Source organism: Fusarium oxysporum, chromosome IV (genome assembly GCF_013085055.1).
Source record: "Fusarium oxysporum Fo47 chromosome IV, complete sequence".
Taxonomy (NCBI): Eukaryota; Fungi; Ascomycota; class Sordariomycetes; order Hypocreales; family Nectriaceae; genus Fusarium; species Fusarium oxysporum.
Window position 1 is genome coordinate 366,098 of NC_072843.1, and position 13,665 is coordinate 379,762.

General features: G+C 48.5%; 5 protein-coding genes across 5 annotated transcripts; 1 reads left to right on the top strand and 4 right to left on the bottom strand.

The window, feature by feature from the left end:
• Nucleotides 1-1,925: 1,925 nt before the first annotated feature.
• FOBCDRAFT_132448 (uncharacterized protein) lies at nucleotides 1,926-2,345 on the bottom strand (the record flags this gene model as incomplete). Its single annotated transcript, XM_031180148.2, has 1 exon — nucleotides 1,926-2,345. The coding sequence occupies one exon, from the start codon at nucleotides 2,343-2,345 to the stop codon at nucleotides 1,926-1,928; it is 420 nt and encodes a 139-aa protein (XP_031046035.1).
• An 843-nt stretch (nucleotides 2,346-3,188) lies between these two features.
• Nucleotides 3,189-4,536, bottom strand: FOBCDRAFT_272021 (RTA1 like protein-domain-containing protein; the record flags this gene model as incomplete). Its single annotated transcript, XM_031180147.2, has 3 exons — nucleotides 3,189-3,898; nucleotides 3,945-4,080; nucleotides 4,138-4,536. 3 exons carry the CDS (start codon nucleotides 4,534-4,536, stop codon nucleotides 3,189-3,191), a joined length of 1,245 nt encoding a protein of 414 aa, XP_031046034.2.
• A 620-nt stretch (nucleotides 4,537-5,156) lies between these two features.
• FOBCDRAFT_133406 (P-loop containing nucleoside triphosphate hydrolase protein) lies at nucleotides 5,157-7,627 on the top strand (the record flags this gene model as incomplete). Its single annotated transcript, XM_059607904.1, has 13 exons — nucleotides 5,157-5,190; nucleotides 5,302-5,312; nucleotides 5,377-5,433; nucleotides 5,651-5,927; nucleotides 6,058-6,089; nucleotides 6,141-6,377; nucleotides 6,619-6,654; nucleotides 6,696-6,853; nucleotides 6,976-7,024; nucleotides 7,193-7,255; nucleotides 7,307-7,447; nucleotides 7,496-7,522; nucleotides 7,574-7,627. 13 exons carry the CDS (start codon nucleotides 5,157-5,159, stop codon nucleotides 7,625-7,627), a joined length of 1,176 nt encoding a protein of 391 aa, XP_059464609.1.
• Nucleotides 7,628-7,734: 107 nt separating this feature from the next.
• FOBCDRAFT_199598 (uncharacterized protein) lies at nucleotides 7,735-11,155 on the bottom strand (the record flags this gene model as incomplete). Its single annotated transcript, XM_031180145.3, has 4 exons — nucleotides 7,735-8,666; nucleotides 8,760-9,131; nucleotides 9,501-10,612; nucleotides 10,674-11,155. The coding sequence occupies 4 exons, from the start codon at nucleotides 11,153-11,155 to the stop codon at nucleotides 7,735-7,737; spliced, it is 2,898 nt and encodes a 965-aa protein (XP_031046032.3).
• A 695-nt stretch (nucleotides 11,156-11,850) lies between these two features.
• On the bottom strand, nucleotides 11,851-13,266 carry FOBCDRAFT_133058 (uncharacterized protein; the record flags this gene model as incomplete). Its single annotated transcript, XM_031180144.2, has 1 exon — nucleotides 11,851-13,266. One exon carries the CDS (start codon nucleotides 13,264-13,266, stop codon nucleotides 11,851-11,853), a length of 1,416 nt encoding a protein of 471 aa, XP_031046031.2.
• Between the last annotated feature and the right edge of the window lie 399 nt (nucleotides 13,267-13,665).

Consider the following 13,665-nt stretch of genomic DNA (forward strand, 5'->3'; position numbering starts at 1 on the left):
GTTGATCCAGTGACTATTTCCTCAATTGGGCTAGAGGGATAGCATCAATAGAGGCAACCTCTCATATTATGAGGCTCCCAGCACAAGGCAACTTTAACTTATGAAATGATAAAGGCAGACTCCTTGATTTATATATTATACGGCCGCCTTGCACACAAAACGGACGGCCTCTACTCACGCACTCTTATCCCATCCTCCCCATGGCACAAAGCCTCAATTTAGCTCCCGAAGCCTGAATCCGATTCTGGCTGGGATATACGCCCCGAGGAACGGGTGAATGACCCTTCTCCAGTATCACCTGGCGTAATATCACACATTGCCGACACTTCAGTCTCTTTTTCTCCATACAAGGATAATGCTGGAGGACCCGACCTTCCCGACGTTCGGGGATCCCTGGGCCCATTTTAAAATAAGCTAACAGTCACACTCTTCTTCCTTCTTCCTTCTCCCTCACGAGTTCCTCGTCTCCCTATAGCATGACCTAATCCGCTGCTGATCTTGACGCATATCCTATCTGGTTACATGGTCCTGAGTATCAACTGGCACGCTTCTCAGAAGATCCCCAATGCCATCGCAACGTTGTCCACAACTTGGAGCACCTCAAATGGTGCATACAGACCTGGACAATGGGGGTTCGCTATCGCAGATGCCGCTTACAGTGCCGGGTCAGAAGAACAGTTTCAACATGCACTTCATCTTATTTGGTTGTATAGCCTAAGGGTAGGCCGATAAAGAGATCGTCAATGTCAAGAGACGGCTTGCGACAGACAGGGTGAAGAGCCTCGGGCTCGACCATATCCCTATGGAGGCTAATACACGACCAAACCTCGACTTTATTCGCCGCTACCTGAATAACATCTTGGAAGACAAGTACCTCGACGGTGCCTGGCTAGAAACAGTGCGAAGCTATTATGATAGCTAGATTGTCTCTAAGGAGGGCTCTTCAAACGCTGGCGATATGCGATATGCAGCATGCATCATGCTAGATACCGAGATATTAGCTCAACTTATGCCGGTGCCCAAAGACCTCTCCTGCAACACAACCGAGCACTTCAGATCACCATATTGGCTTAATATGGTGGAAGCGAAGCCCAACACCAACACCAACACCAAAGAAGTGTTCCGCGTTGCGTTCTTTGGTGAATTTGATCTGCTGCACTATTGGTTTGACTGAAACATTACAAGATTTTTGGTAACACGCCGAAAGAAAGGTGCTGATGCTGGGGTCCTTTGTTATGGCCCTACGCCGTTCGAATGCCCGCCCGAGATGGAGAAGTACGATGAGGCCTTTCGTAAATATATGCATGGGGAATGGGATGCGATCCTACCTGTAGGTACTTAAGGAATGACAATACGCCGTGTTATGCGATTGGCTGAAATTGTAAGTTGCCGACCATGAATGGCTAGTGGGAGACGGTCCAGACTTAGATCCACTTCCTAAGGCTGACAGCGTCGAAGACACTGCCTTGCCCATGAGAAAGATGGCCCCTTGGGCAGGATCCCAGTTCTTGAGTGAGTATCAAGCAGGAATGCTGTGATTTGGAGCATCAGGATCGGTAGGTAGCCTTGGGTAGAGGAAGTCAACATTCTACCTCCATACTAGAGGTAGTACCTATGATCCACAAGCCGACCTGAGAACCTTCTATGTGGTCACAAACGATGGACGGGCACACTGCTTCTAGTGATAGAATCAAGCAGAGAGCATGCCTAGAATCTATCATGGCGGTCCCAAGGATACTGCAAAACGAATAATTCACCCGGGGCTTCTCACACATAATGGACAAACACAGCGTCGTCAAAACATTCAGGCGCATAAAACTGGTTCAATTGACCCCATTCATATCGTGTATCTATTTTCCACGGGCCTTCATATTTCTTGCATTCACGGGCATGAAGATCAAACTTCGTATAGAGTATCATCACCCTCATTTCTCCTTCGGCGGCGTCGCATTATCTTCATCCTTCTCGCCATGCCTCCCATCCCCCCAGAACTTCTTATCAACCTTATCCCCCGGCGCAACATTCCCCCGATCATGCTTCTTATCAAAGTCCCTGTTATGCTCCTCAACCTCCTTCTTCTGCTCCTCCGTCAACTCATCAGTCTGATTCCCCGGAATACTCTGGTTCGACACTTTAGGCTGGGGAGGTGCATTCTTAGACGTTGCGTCGAGGGCTTCACCGCCGCCTGTGCGTCCCTTAGCGTCGCTCTCTGCGAGGCCGTCGATGAAACTCCCGTTGCTATCTTTGACTTGGTCTTGATGCAGAATGCGGGCGGCGTGGAAGGGACGCAGGGGGATGCGCGGGGCGAGACGGGCGGTTGGGCGGAGAGTAGTTAGGAAGCGCATTTTGACAATTGATGAATTTGTGATGTTATTGATTGGGGAGTTTGGTTTGGTTGTGCTGATGGTTTGTTTATTATAAGTTGAGCTTGGGAGCTTGAGGTGAGCTTAAGTCAAGCTCCTCTATGATATGGTGACGTCAAGAGGAATGACATCACAACGCATGCCTTGAGAAACGAAAGTCACAAGCCGCCTTGAGCCGAGGACAAAGAATGGCGACATATCGATTGTGACACAGGATGAATTGGTGGCGTATCATCCGAAGAGGTGCAAGTACATTATTTGACGTTGCATTCAACGCTGTGGTTCATAGAAGCTCCACAAGCCCACATCCCCGGATTTTCGTATCGCTCCCTTGGGGCTCGAAACTATATGCTGCGTCAATCTGTTGTACAACACTATACGATGCCTAACTTTAAATAATTGAGCGATAGTATCGTGGGATCACAGTGGCGGCTATGAAGTAATGTAGGAATTGAAGTCGTGGCCCCGAAATGAAGAGGTTCGTGAAGGCGATCGAACTTGAGGCTAAGTTGGTGTTATGAGTATTACCCTGAAGCTGTCCCAATACTCAAGCTTTTTTTTAATCTACTACGTCAACCACGTTTGGACATAATCATGACAAACTGTATATTCGCATTTCGTTACAAGGCCATTGGGAAGTTTTGTTATACAAAAAAGCAACGGAATAAGGTATCTCTAGGCTCTATACTATACAAAGGACTAACACTGGACCAAAGTTTTATATACCATCCCAAACTCCCAGCCCACCACAACTTTCCCAAACAAATTACTCCGATCCAGATACTTGCAGAAGCTCCTCCTGTCTTACAACCGATCCAAAGTCACCTATCCATAACGCGGGGGCTCAGTATCATAGTGCCCAACCTCTCTAGTCGGTTCATACCGGGTATTCAACTCAACATCACTGTCGCTGCGATCGTCCAACAACTGCTTTCCCTTTCGTCCCTTAATCTTGTTCTTGATAAATGAGAACAACCCAGGCATATCGGAATTGGGACCTGTCATGATCCTTCCCGGATGAACAGCATTAAACGCCAACAGCGCCAAAAACATAGGTGCTGCTTCAAGAATGTAAAAGTACACCTCATGTGTGACTAGAGCATTGTCTTGACCCATACCGCCAGAGAACTCAATGAGTCGGTAGATAATGCGCACAGAGATCATGGCTAGTGAGAAGTATAGCGTGCAGAGAAGCATGCCCCAGTCCGAGGTAACAAAGGCTTTGATGCCTTGGTTTTGGCGCTCAATCGTGTGCATCTTCTTCTGGAAGAGGGAGCAGAGGACGACAAATATGACAATGAAGAATTCTTGGAGACCAATGCCACCCATGTAGATATGTACGGCTTTCATCTGCTCGTCAGGTGGTGACCCAGGTCCAGACATACTTCCGCCGATAAGCTGAACGATAAATGATAGGATGTCGAGACCGACGAAAATGGCAGCTAGAGTAGCAGCCGGCATGCGGAGCAGGGATTGGGAGGGTATGAAGTAGTAGACCATCCGACCAAGAGTCATGTATGCGTACGCATTAACCCCTGCTATTGTTAGTAATGCGATGTCAAGGGAGTAGGTTTGACATACAAATTGGCGCGAGAAGAATAAAAATGTTAAACGTCAAGAGTACACCCGTGCTTTGCTGATGTTTCGTGCTTATCGCTCGGAAGGTGAACGCCATTGTCTCCCAGATCCCCGCCATGATAATAACCCAACACCATGTCTACACCAGTCAGCTTACATCCTAATCTAACACACAACAAAAGTAAAACGTACGGACCTTTTTATACCGAGCGGCTTGCCAAATATGCACGCCTGTAAGGGCTGCAAAGAGTACAGCGAATACCACAGCTGCTGCAAAGCTGGGGTAATAGTTCCAGTGGGCGTTGCATGTTCCAGGGGGAAGATATCCGTTCTCATCGGGTTCGAGAGTTTGGACACATGTTGGGATGACGATTGAGATTGTTTTGGCGGGGATGGTAACGTATTTATCTGTTGTACCGCCAATGGTAGCGATGTTTTTCGTAGTGGTGAACCATCCCTCTGGCGCAGCTGTCTCTGTCGCAGTAGCACGAGCTACAAGGGTAACATCGTGGCTTTGTGTCTGTGCAGGGATTGCTGAAGCCAAAGCAGATCCCGAAAGGAGATAAAGAATAAGAGCTCCAAGATTAGAATGCATATTGAGGGTTTATACTGAGAATGATACAGCTCCATAATGAGATGGGATTTGGGGGCCTTATAAGTATATTTTCTATTTCTAAAATTGAGGTTGTTTGCAATGCCTCATTAAGTCCGACATGTTGAAATGCGAGATGGATGACATGCTCGCCAAAGAGTGCGCAGTCAAATGCGAGCTGGCCAATCGCGTAATTTGATCGGAAACGAGGATCCACTGCTCAGCCTTAAGGGAAGGGGTGCTAGACTGGATTTGGCTAGCTCACAGGGGCTGCCTTGCAGAATGGTTTCAGTGGAAGGCTAAACCTAATTCGAGAGGTTGAAATAAGCAAAAGAGCATCTAGATATGAGAATAATACGGCTATCATAAGAAATCCAGCTAAACCAAGGTGACTGGTGCCTGAAAAACTCGCTTAACTTAATGGTATTGAAAGTTCCTTTCTAATGGAAGGCTCGGGAGAAAGAGACCAAGCTTATAAAATCATGCATTTCGTGACTTCGGCGTATCTATTATCCGGCGGGGTATGTCATGGTGGGGGGGATTCTTCCTGCATGCCATCTCCGTGTTTTTCTCCAACAGCGATAACAACGCAACCACCGAGAACCGTCGCCCTGATCTTTAACATGGCCATCACGATCATTCTTGGCTCCCAATGGGGTATGTACGCGCTATTCTAGCTTTCAATTGTTATGCGGACTCTGCTGGTTCAAGATTCCGCAGGCAATGGCATTGATGTTCCTTGATGCGCTAATACTTCGTGTTCGACAGGAGATGAGGGCGTACGTTCTTCTTCACAGCTTGAGGCAATTGGGAGACACAATTCTGACATTGTTGATCGTATAGAAGGGAAAGCTGACCGATATCCTTGCCCCGGAGGCTAAACTCTGCGCTCGCGCTGCTGTGAGTCATAGCACAATCGACCGAGGCGAACATTTATTAAACGAAGATTAGGGAGGCCATAACGCAGGGCACTCTATCGTGTGAGTTGGACATGTTTTCCGGCGAAAAGCCGTTTCGCATCAATAGATAATTAACTCCAACAGTGCCAATGGAGTTTCGTACAGGTAATAAACAGACGCTCGAGCTATGAGTTCTTCGACGACTGATCGACTGCTAGCTTCCACTTGCTTCCTTCCGGACTCATCAACCCGAAATGGTATTATCAACCCATTACCTGAAACGCAGCCAGCGATCGAGCCAATTGACATATAACAGTATGAACTTCATCGGCTCCGGAGTAGTCTTTAACGTGCCGCAATTCTTCAAAGAACTACAAGATCTATCGGACAAGGGACTAGAGGCAGTCCACGATAGAATTCGTGTGTCTGACCGAGTGCACATCGACCTACAGCTGCATATCGCAGCTGATGGACTAGAGGAACAGGAGCTCGGAGGTTGGTTACGGGTCTTGTGGCACATGCAACGGAACATGGCTAACACTGACTAGAGGGCAAGATTGGAACAACTGGGCGCGGTTTGTTTGGGTACATGTCTAATATCTGACCTCCTATTGACCCCTTGCAGGTATCGGACCCTCTTATAGCTGCAAAGCTGCGGTACGGCGACACCTAAAACTATGTTGTGGAATGCTTGCTAAACCCCGATAGCGAAGTGGCATTAGACTGGCTGATGTTTTCAACCCCAAGCTGTTCGAGCAGAAACTTCGACGTTTGGCCGACGGCTACCGAAAGCGCTACGGAGATCTCTTCAAGTACGACGTCGAAGAGGAGCTTGCCCAATTCGAAGAATACCGACACAAGTTGCGCAAATATTCTGTTGATGGAGTATCCTTTATGAAGTCAGCGCAGAAGAGCAACACTCCCATTCTGATCGAGGGAGCGAATGTAAGAATTTTGGTCTGAGTTTGGTGATGCAATACTGACTAGGTGGGGTCGGGCAACCGCGCTGGTGGTCTCATACCATTTCCTTTGCTTGTGGACAAACCTCGGCGGGTCGAGGTTGTCGACAAAGGTTCTGAGCTTTTACTGGACTCATTTCGCCAGATGAAATAGCCAGCACAAGCAAGGCCCTTTGCAAGGGAAGGGTATGAGATCCGAAGCCGGGGGCTCATCCCCGTTTATCCAGGCCCTCATGCTCGATCTTGACTATGGTTCATATCCTGTGAGTTTCCATGTCCCAGCTCCTATGCCGGATCACCATAGCTGACGAAGCAGTACGTAACATCGTCCAACACTTCGCTCGCCGGTATTATCGGCGGACTTACCTTGGATCCCACGAAGATCACAGAGATCATCGGAGTCGTCAAGGCTTACACGACAAGAGTGGGCTCGGGAGCTTTCAAGACCGAAGACACGGGAGAGTGAGTTTCCCATTGTTCATTAATGCGAATATGAGGCTGATTCAATGCAGGGTCGGAACCAAGCTCCAAGAGATTGGAAGAGAATGGGTGAGACACTATTAACACTTTATTGAATCACTTAGTCTAACGTGCCAAGGGAACATCCACTGGTCGCAGACGTCGATGCGGATGGTAAGCAGGGCCACGTTCATTTAGAGACTCGCTAACACTATGCAGGCTCGATTTGGTGGTTCTGAAGTACTCAAATGACATCAACAACTACACCGCTCTGAACCTGACAAAGGCAAGTACTTGCTATTTACCACCTGTTCCGTCACGATACTAACTGACGTCTCTTAGCTCGATGTTCTGGACACCTTTGAGACAATCCGCGTCGCAACAGCCTACAAGATCGATGGCAAGGTAAGCATTCTACGCTTTCCGCCTCATGGTGAGACACTAATGTTATTGCAGGAAATCGATTCATACCCAGCTGATCTGGATATCTTGGATCAATGCGAGGTTGTGTACAAGGATTTCCCAGGATGGCAAACACCTACGACAAATGCGAAGTCCTTCGAGGATCTACCAAAAGAAGCGCGTGCATACGTTGAGGTAAGTCACCACTGTTTTAAGAACGACTTTTACTGACGAATTGTGTAGTTCATTGAGGAATACGTCGGAGTCAAGGTATGGTACCCCGATATCCGTAGAGGTAGTTTACTAACGTCTATCTCCTAGGTCAAGTACATCGGCACCGGCCCTGATCGCGAGGCAATGATCAAGCGCGATTAGAGATCTATGCGATATGTTAGAATGAAAAGGAGCCACTGTTGGTAGCAATGTGCTATTCTATCTAAAACCAGAGATCTCTAATAATAGCCTTACCAACGCAGATTCGCTCACATCCAAAAAGTCTGCCCGCAATCCGAGACCAAGTCCTTGTTCCTAACGTACTCCTTCCTAAACATCACCCCCCCCTCCGGATGTCCCATGAGAAAATACACCGTCTCAGCATTCTTATCCCATATAACCGACTCTGCCTCCGGCCCTTCTCTAAAAAAGAAGCCCCTTACTCTGTTCTCGTCGGGCGGTAACCTCTCATCGTAAAGATCATAATCCTCTGACAGATCAATGCCGTGCTCGACTTCGATGATACGCCGTGACATGTCGTACAGTAGCGTTGCGTTCCACAAAGCTTCTTGTTGGCTTGACAGCCGACGCATGAGGGATAGTGCTTCCACCCTAAGAGCGAGATATCGACATTTGAAGATCGTGAAATGAAGCATAGGATTAAACCCAGTGTCGAACATGAATTTCCCAGGTGTTGCATGTTGCGCTTCAAGGTTCTCCGCCGCCTTTCGCGCACAGTCCACAATAGTGATGAAGTCCTCCTTCATCGCATCATACCCCATCTCTCCTCTTCTGAAACAATTCATAATCCAGATCTTCATAAGTCTATGTCTCGTAATAACCGCCAACGTCGGTGTATCCTCCCTCTCCGCAAAACCTCGTCTGCTCCGAAATCTCTCAAACGCAAACTCCCACGCCTCAAGATCCTGTTTCGCTTCTGCTTGTTCATCAAACATCCACTCCTGCAGAGGCTCATCGGTCACTTCCAACCGATATGGATTTCCATCGCGAACGAGCCTTATAACTCTTATACATAAATGTTCCAGAGCGTTCTGTGCCTCGCTTATGGTGTAAAACACGGGATTCTTCAGGTCTGCGCCCTCGTCGCCTTGAAGAAGAGGAAACTCTGCACCTTCATCCACAAAGAATAATGGAAATATACTCATTTGCGCAAAGGTATTCGAGAGGCGCGATTTATGACCTGCAGAGTTAAGAAGCTGTACACCATGGCTCGCATGCGTAATCGCCGCTTCTTGGTTCCCTCGCAGAAACTCAATGCATATAAACAACGTACAAACCAACAAAACCGTATCAATACACGGTTTCGTATCGTGCGTGAGAATACTAATAGCTTTGTTATAATGCATAATCGCAAACTCATCAGCTACACTCTCCTTCGTGGGTTCAAAGCTCTCAAAGAGCGAACTTATCGCCAATACAGCATGACGCGCTGCTGGTTCAGACTGCGCCATCTGAACGACGAAATAAGTCCAGAAGGAACCGTCAAAAGGACCAGAGAGCACGGGAGCGACCACGTGATGGAAGAATGATAAGCTGCGGACTTCTTTTGTGTTAGTTATAGGTAGGGTTTGAGGCTTGGTGCGTAGGAGAGAAGTCCACGAGAATGAGCCGGGTGGCGGAGCGATGTAGCCTGCGCATGTGCGACCTGTTGTTAGGCATCGTTTGCAGCGTGGCCACGTCTCATCGCATTTCACTTTGCGGGCCCTGAGATGAGAATTAACTTATAGAACATGTTTGGTGAGACAAGGTATTACGTACTTGCATGTTTTACAGCCCGTTCTGACTTTTTGTATCCCTGTGCGAGCCATTTGTTTTTTGGAGGAGGGAGCGTGAGATGAAGGGGGATGTGATGATAAATATGCAGAGGACAAGTTGAGCGTTGGTGTTGAAGGATTGAGGCGTAGTTCATCACGGTAACTAACGGTGCGGGGATAATGCAGGGGTACTCCTTTCAGCACACTTCAACCAATAACAACTTCAAGAATTGAATCCTACCATGATTTCATCTACTCACAAGCCAAAGAACTATACATATTCCCATGTCCAGATAAATATCCCTTCCTATAATCCTCCCCTTCATCATCCCCAGGCCTCGCAACTCTATCTTCAATAGCCCACGCGATCCTCTCCGCACCGACCTGCGCGCCTCCTAGATTCGGCGCCGCAGGGCCAAGACGCAGTGCAGCGAGTCGTCCCATCATGAACAGCGGAACATCATCGTTCCACATTAAATCGTTATTAATACAGGGAAAGCCACCGCGTCCTTCGATGGGGTATTTCTCCAGAATTGTTTGTAGGTAGGGAAGTGAGGAGAAGTCTGTTTGGATGCCGGTTGCGAAGTACATGTAGTCCATGGCTGGCATGTCGATGGGTGGATTGGTCTGAACGCTCCATGTACCATTCTCAGCGTCGAATTGCGCATCGACGAGACTGGTCTCAGTGAATAGTTCGAGTTTCTTCGTGAGAAGATGCTTCTTGAGTCGTTTGTGGAAAACAGGCGTGATGCTTCCTCCACCTCTCGCCTCCTTGATCATCTCGATCCTCTCATCGTCTGAATCAGCGTAGTAGAACTGCGCTTGCTTCGCATTCTTAAACTTTCCCATCCACTCAAGCCCAACGTCAAAATGCTTGATGCGCAGTGGTCCACGCATGACATGCCAGACCTTGGTGACGCCCTTTCGAATAGCAAGATCCGTTAATTGCGCAGACGTAAGGCCACCGCCAACGACAAGAATGTTTGTTGTTCTCTTCGCAGCGATTCTAGCTTTGACGATAGGGTCTGGGAACTCAGTGATGTGCATGCTGTGACATGTCTGAGGGAGCTTTCCATCGGGCATAGAAGGAATATGGGGGATTTTGGCAACGTTTGCTGGACCGACTGCCAACACTACTGTGCGAGCATATCGACGGACTTTGTTGGAAGTAACTGTGAAGAGTTTCTCGCCGTCGATGGATATACCCTTTACTTCATCGTAGTCTAGATGCTGGAGGGCTTCTTTTCGGATCATGTTTGAGCTGAGATTATACCGCGCTGCGACTTTTTCGCAGTGGTCGCAGAAGAGAGATGTTGAGGGGTTGTAGTAGTCATTACGCTCTCTGACGTTGATGTCCACACGAGCTTCTTGTCTACACCTTGTCAGTTCAATAGCCTTCGACAAAGGGATAGGGATAGGGGGAGGGGGGCTACCTTCGACCACAAGCTCGCTGCCCACTCTTCTTCCTCCCATGTTTACTAACCTCCTTGCCCACACAATTCCTAATCTCCACAAGTTCATCCGCTCTATCATTGGCATACGCATGCGCGAGCAGCGCATCCCGATCGAGCGGATCAACATGCCAGAGCATCGGACTTCTCAGATGCGAGATATCGTACATCTTGAACAACCTGTTCCAGCGGCCCATCCATGTATCGCTATCTGCATCAAGAACTAACATTTTATACTGCGGTTTTGCAGCGTGCTTGGGAGGAGAGATTTTACCGCTGCGGACGTGCTTCAGGGGCATTTTGTTGCCGTACTTGGATATCCAGTGGAAGCGACGGTGCTCTTCGTCGGTGAAGAGCGCGGCGGGGGTGTGTTCGTGGAGACGGGCTGATATGGCGAGACCGCAGGGGCCGGCGCCTATGACGAGGACGTCGTATACATCTTCTTCTACTTGGATTGAAGACATGGTGATGGTGATAGAAGTGTCAGTCAAGTCAGGGGTCTGGGGAAGAGGCTGGTTTTTATGGTGACGAGTTCAGCCCTCGACCGCGAGCCCTCATGGAGTATCTCATGAGAATTGAGAACCCTTGTGGTCATTCTGAAAGCCATATTGTGTATAGCTTCATTGACTCGTGGTGTTGACGGCGTACCCTGATGGACATTGCATCATGTGGACATCAAGGTCCCTGGTGTAAGTCAGGGTCCACTAGTTCATCATGACAACCCCAAAAAGACCCTGATAAGATACTCATGATGATTCATATGGAAGCCAAAAACAAAGCGATGTTGAGGGGCTTACAGAGTTAAAGAAGAAGAATGCCCAGACAACTTGGCACCATGGAGACTTGGCAATGACAGTAAAGAAACTGGATATTGTCACCATTTCATAACCGAGTTTAAGAAGGTTTGATCATAATTATGTCTATTGCTTCTATGTACACATCAATTTATCGTTTCAAATCGCTTATGCCTATGCTCATGCTCATGCTATCCCATCATAAATGTGAAGGCATCTCGACCTATCTCACCCCGCCAAGTCCACAACCAAGCCCAGTCGCAATCTATGCCATAAGCCAAGCACCCGAACACCATATTCCACGCCTATATCATACAAATCCCCTCCCTCATACCATTTCTCCCCCCTCCCCTTCCTTTCACCACCTAATGATTCCACTCCGAATCGAGCGCATGTCCCAAAGGTCCACTCGCCGCATAATCCGTCGTCACAAACGCCCTATCCACAACCCCCAACCCCTCCGCACAATACTGCAGCGTCTCCGCGATATCATGCGATCTATTCAACGGCGTCTTCTCATCCAGCAACACGTCAAACTCAACCCAGACTCCATCGCCCGCATGATACGCCGTGACGTTCTTGAAACCCGCTACTACCGGCGCGAAACGATAGGCGAGGTAGATTAGCTTCTTGAGCGTGTGGTCGTCTGCTGCTTCGCCTGAGAGCCGGACAACGTTCTCAAAACATGTGTGGCCCCAGTCGTAGATGATAAAGAGTGAGAGCAACCCAGCGCCGACGGGGTCGAGCCACCATACGTTGGCGCGGTATCCGATCAGTGGAAAGAGAAGCGAAAGCGTGTTGAAAATAACATCCGTTTTGCAATCCTGCACAAGAGCTTGTACCTGACTTGACTTAATAGGTCGACATCCCAGCCCAATAGCTCCCTTGAGGATAATCGTCGCTAGCAGAGACGCAATAGCAGCCCAGCTCAGAATCTCCGCCTCAGAGTGCTTCAGCAATCTCGAGAACGACTCCTGCAGAATCTGCAGAAACGAAATGACCATGATGATCGAAAACACAAGAATACCCAATGGTTCCAAACGTCTTCGTCCCACTGGAAAGCGTCGCTGCATCGCCTGCAACCGCCACAAGACAAGTCTACTCGTCGACCACACGATGAGCGTACACAGTAAATCCAGCGCTGAATCCACAAGCGACGCAACAAGCGATAGCGACCCCGTCGTGAACACAGCAAAAGCCTTGCCCGCCAAAAGAAGAATATTAGCTATCACGTTGATATTGATAGCCAAATTCGCCTTTCTTGCAGCTTTCCTTCTCTTCTCCTTCTCCTCCTCAGGCAACAGCTCTCCAATCCTGCCCTCCACACGCTGAATTCCTCCACATCTCTCCTGATCGCCATCATGGTCCGGATCAGGATTCATGCTCTCTAGTACATCATCCGCTATCGCCATCACCACAGCGTCTACCTCGAGCCAATCATTAAGCCGCTCGTTCTGCTGCTCGTAAAAGGCGCGGAGTTTTTTATTCTTCATCGCTTTGAGCTCCTCTTCTGATTTTCTGTATTTCTCGAGCCCTTGACGATCGATACCGTGGAGTAGTGCACGTTTGATCTCCCCGCGGCGTGCATCTTCGAGAGCTGTGCGCGCTGCATCTTGGAATTGCATTATACGCGGTTTAGGACGTGATTTCTTGTTGGGGTCGTAGTAAGAGTATCGACCTGTTTCGAGATCGCGAGGGTGTTCATCATGGTGTGCTTCGTCGCCGACGTGACGGCCGCGATGGCGAGCGCCTTCATTATTCCACTGACGTTTCCCCACCATTTCAGAAGCTTTCACTTGAACAAACCAAGGTACGAAGAGATGATATGAAGATACAGATACAGAAGGTGATCGAAAGACGGGAGCTGCTTTTTGTTTATTCCCGGGCCTTGAGAGCTGACCCTTGTCCAACATGTAACACCATATGACGTAGGTGACGTAAAAATCCGGGGTTTCAGAGGCACGCGACGGGACAGGTTCAGGAACGAGAGTGAGCTCCACTGAATCGGAGAAATAACAAGGAAATAGTTGCATTTCTTTTTCTATTTTTATGTTCCGTCCAGCTTGTTCTTGTTTGCGATGGTTTTTTATTGGGGAAATCGTACTCCGTAGCTACCAACACGTATGCTTTTGTGCCGTTTGTCCCGATGTCTTGGTATCTCGTCGTCATGGGTAAGCCGG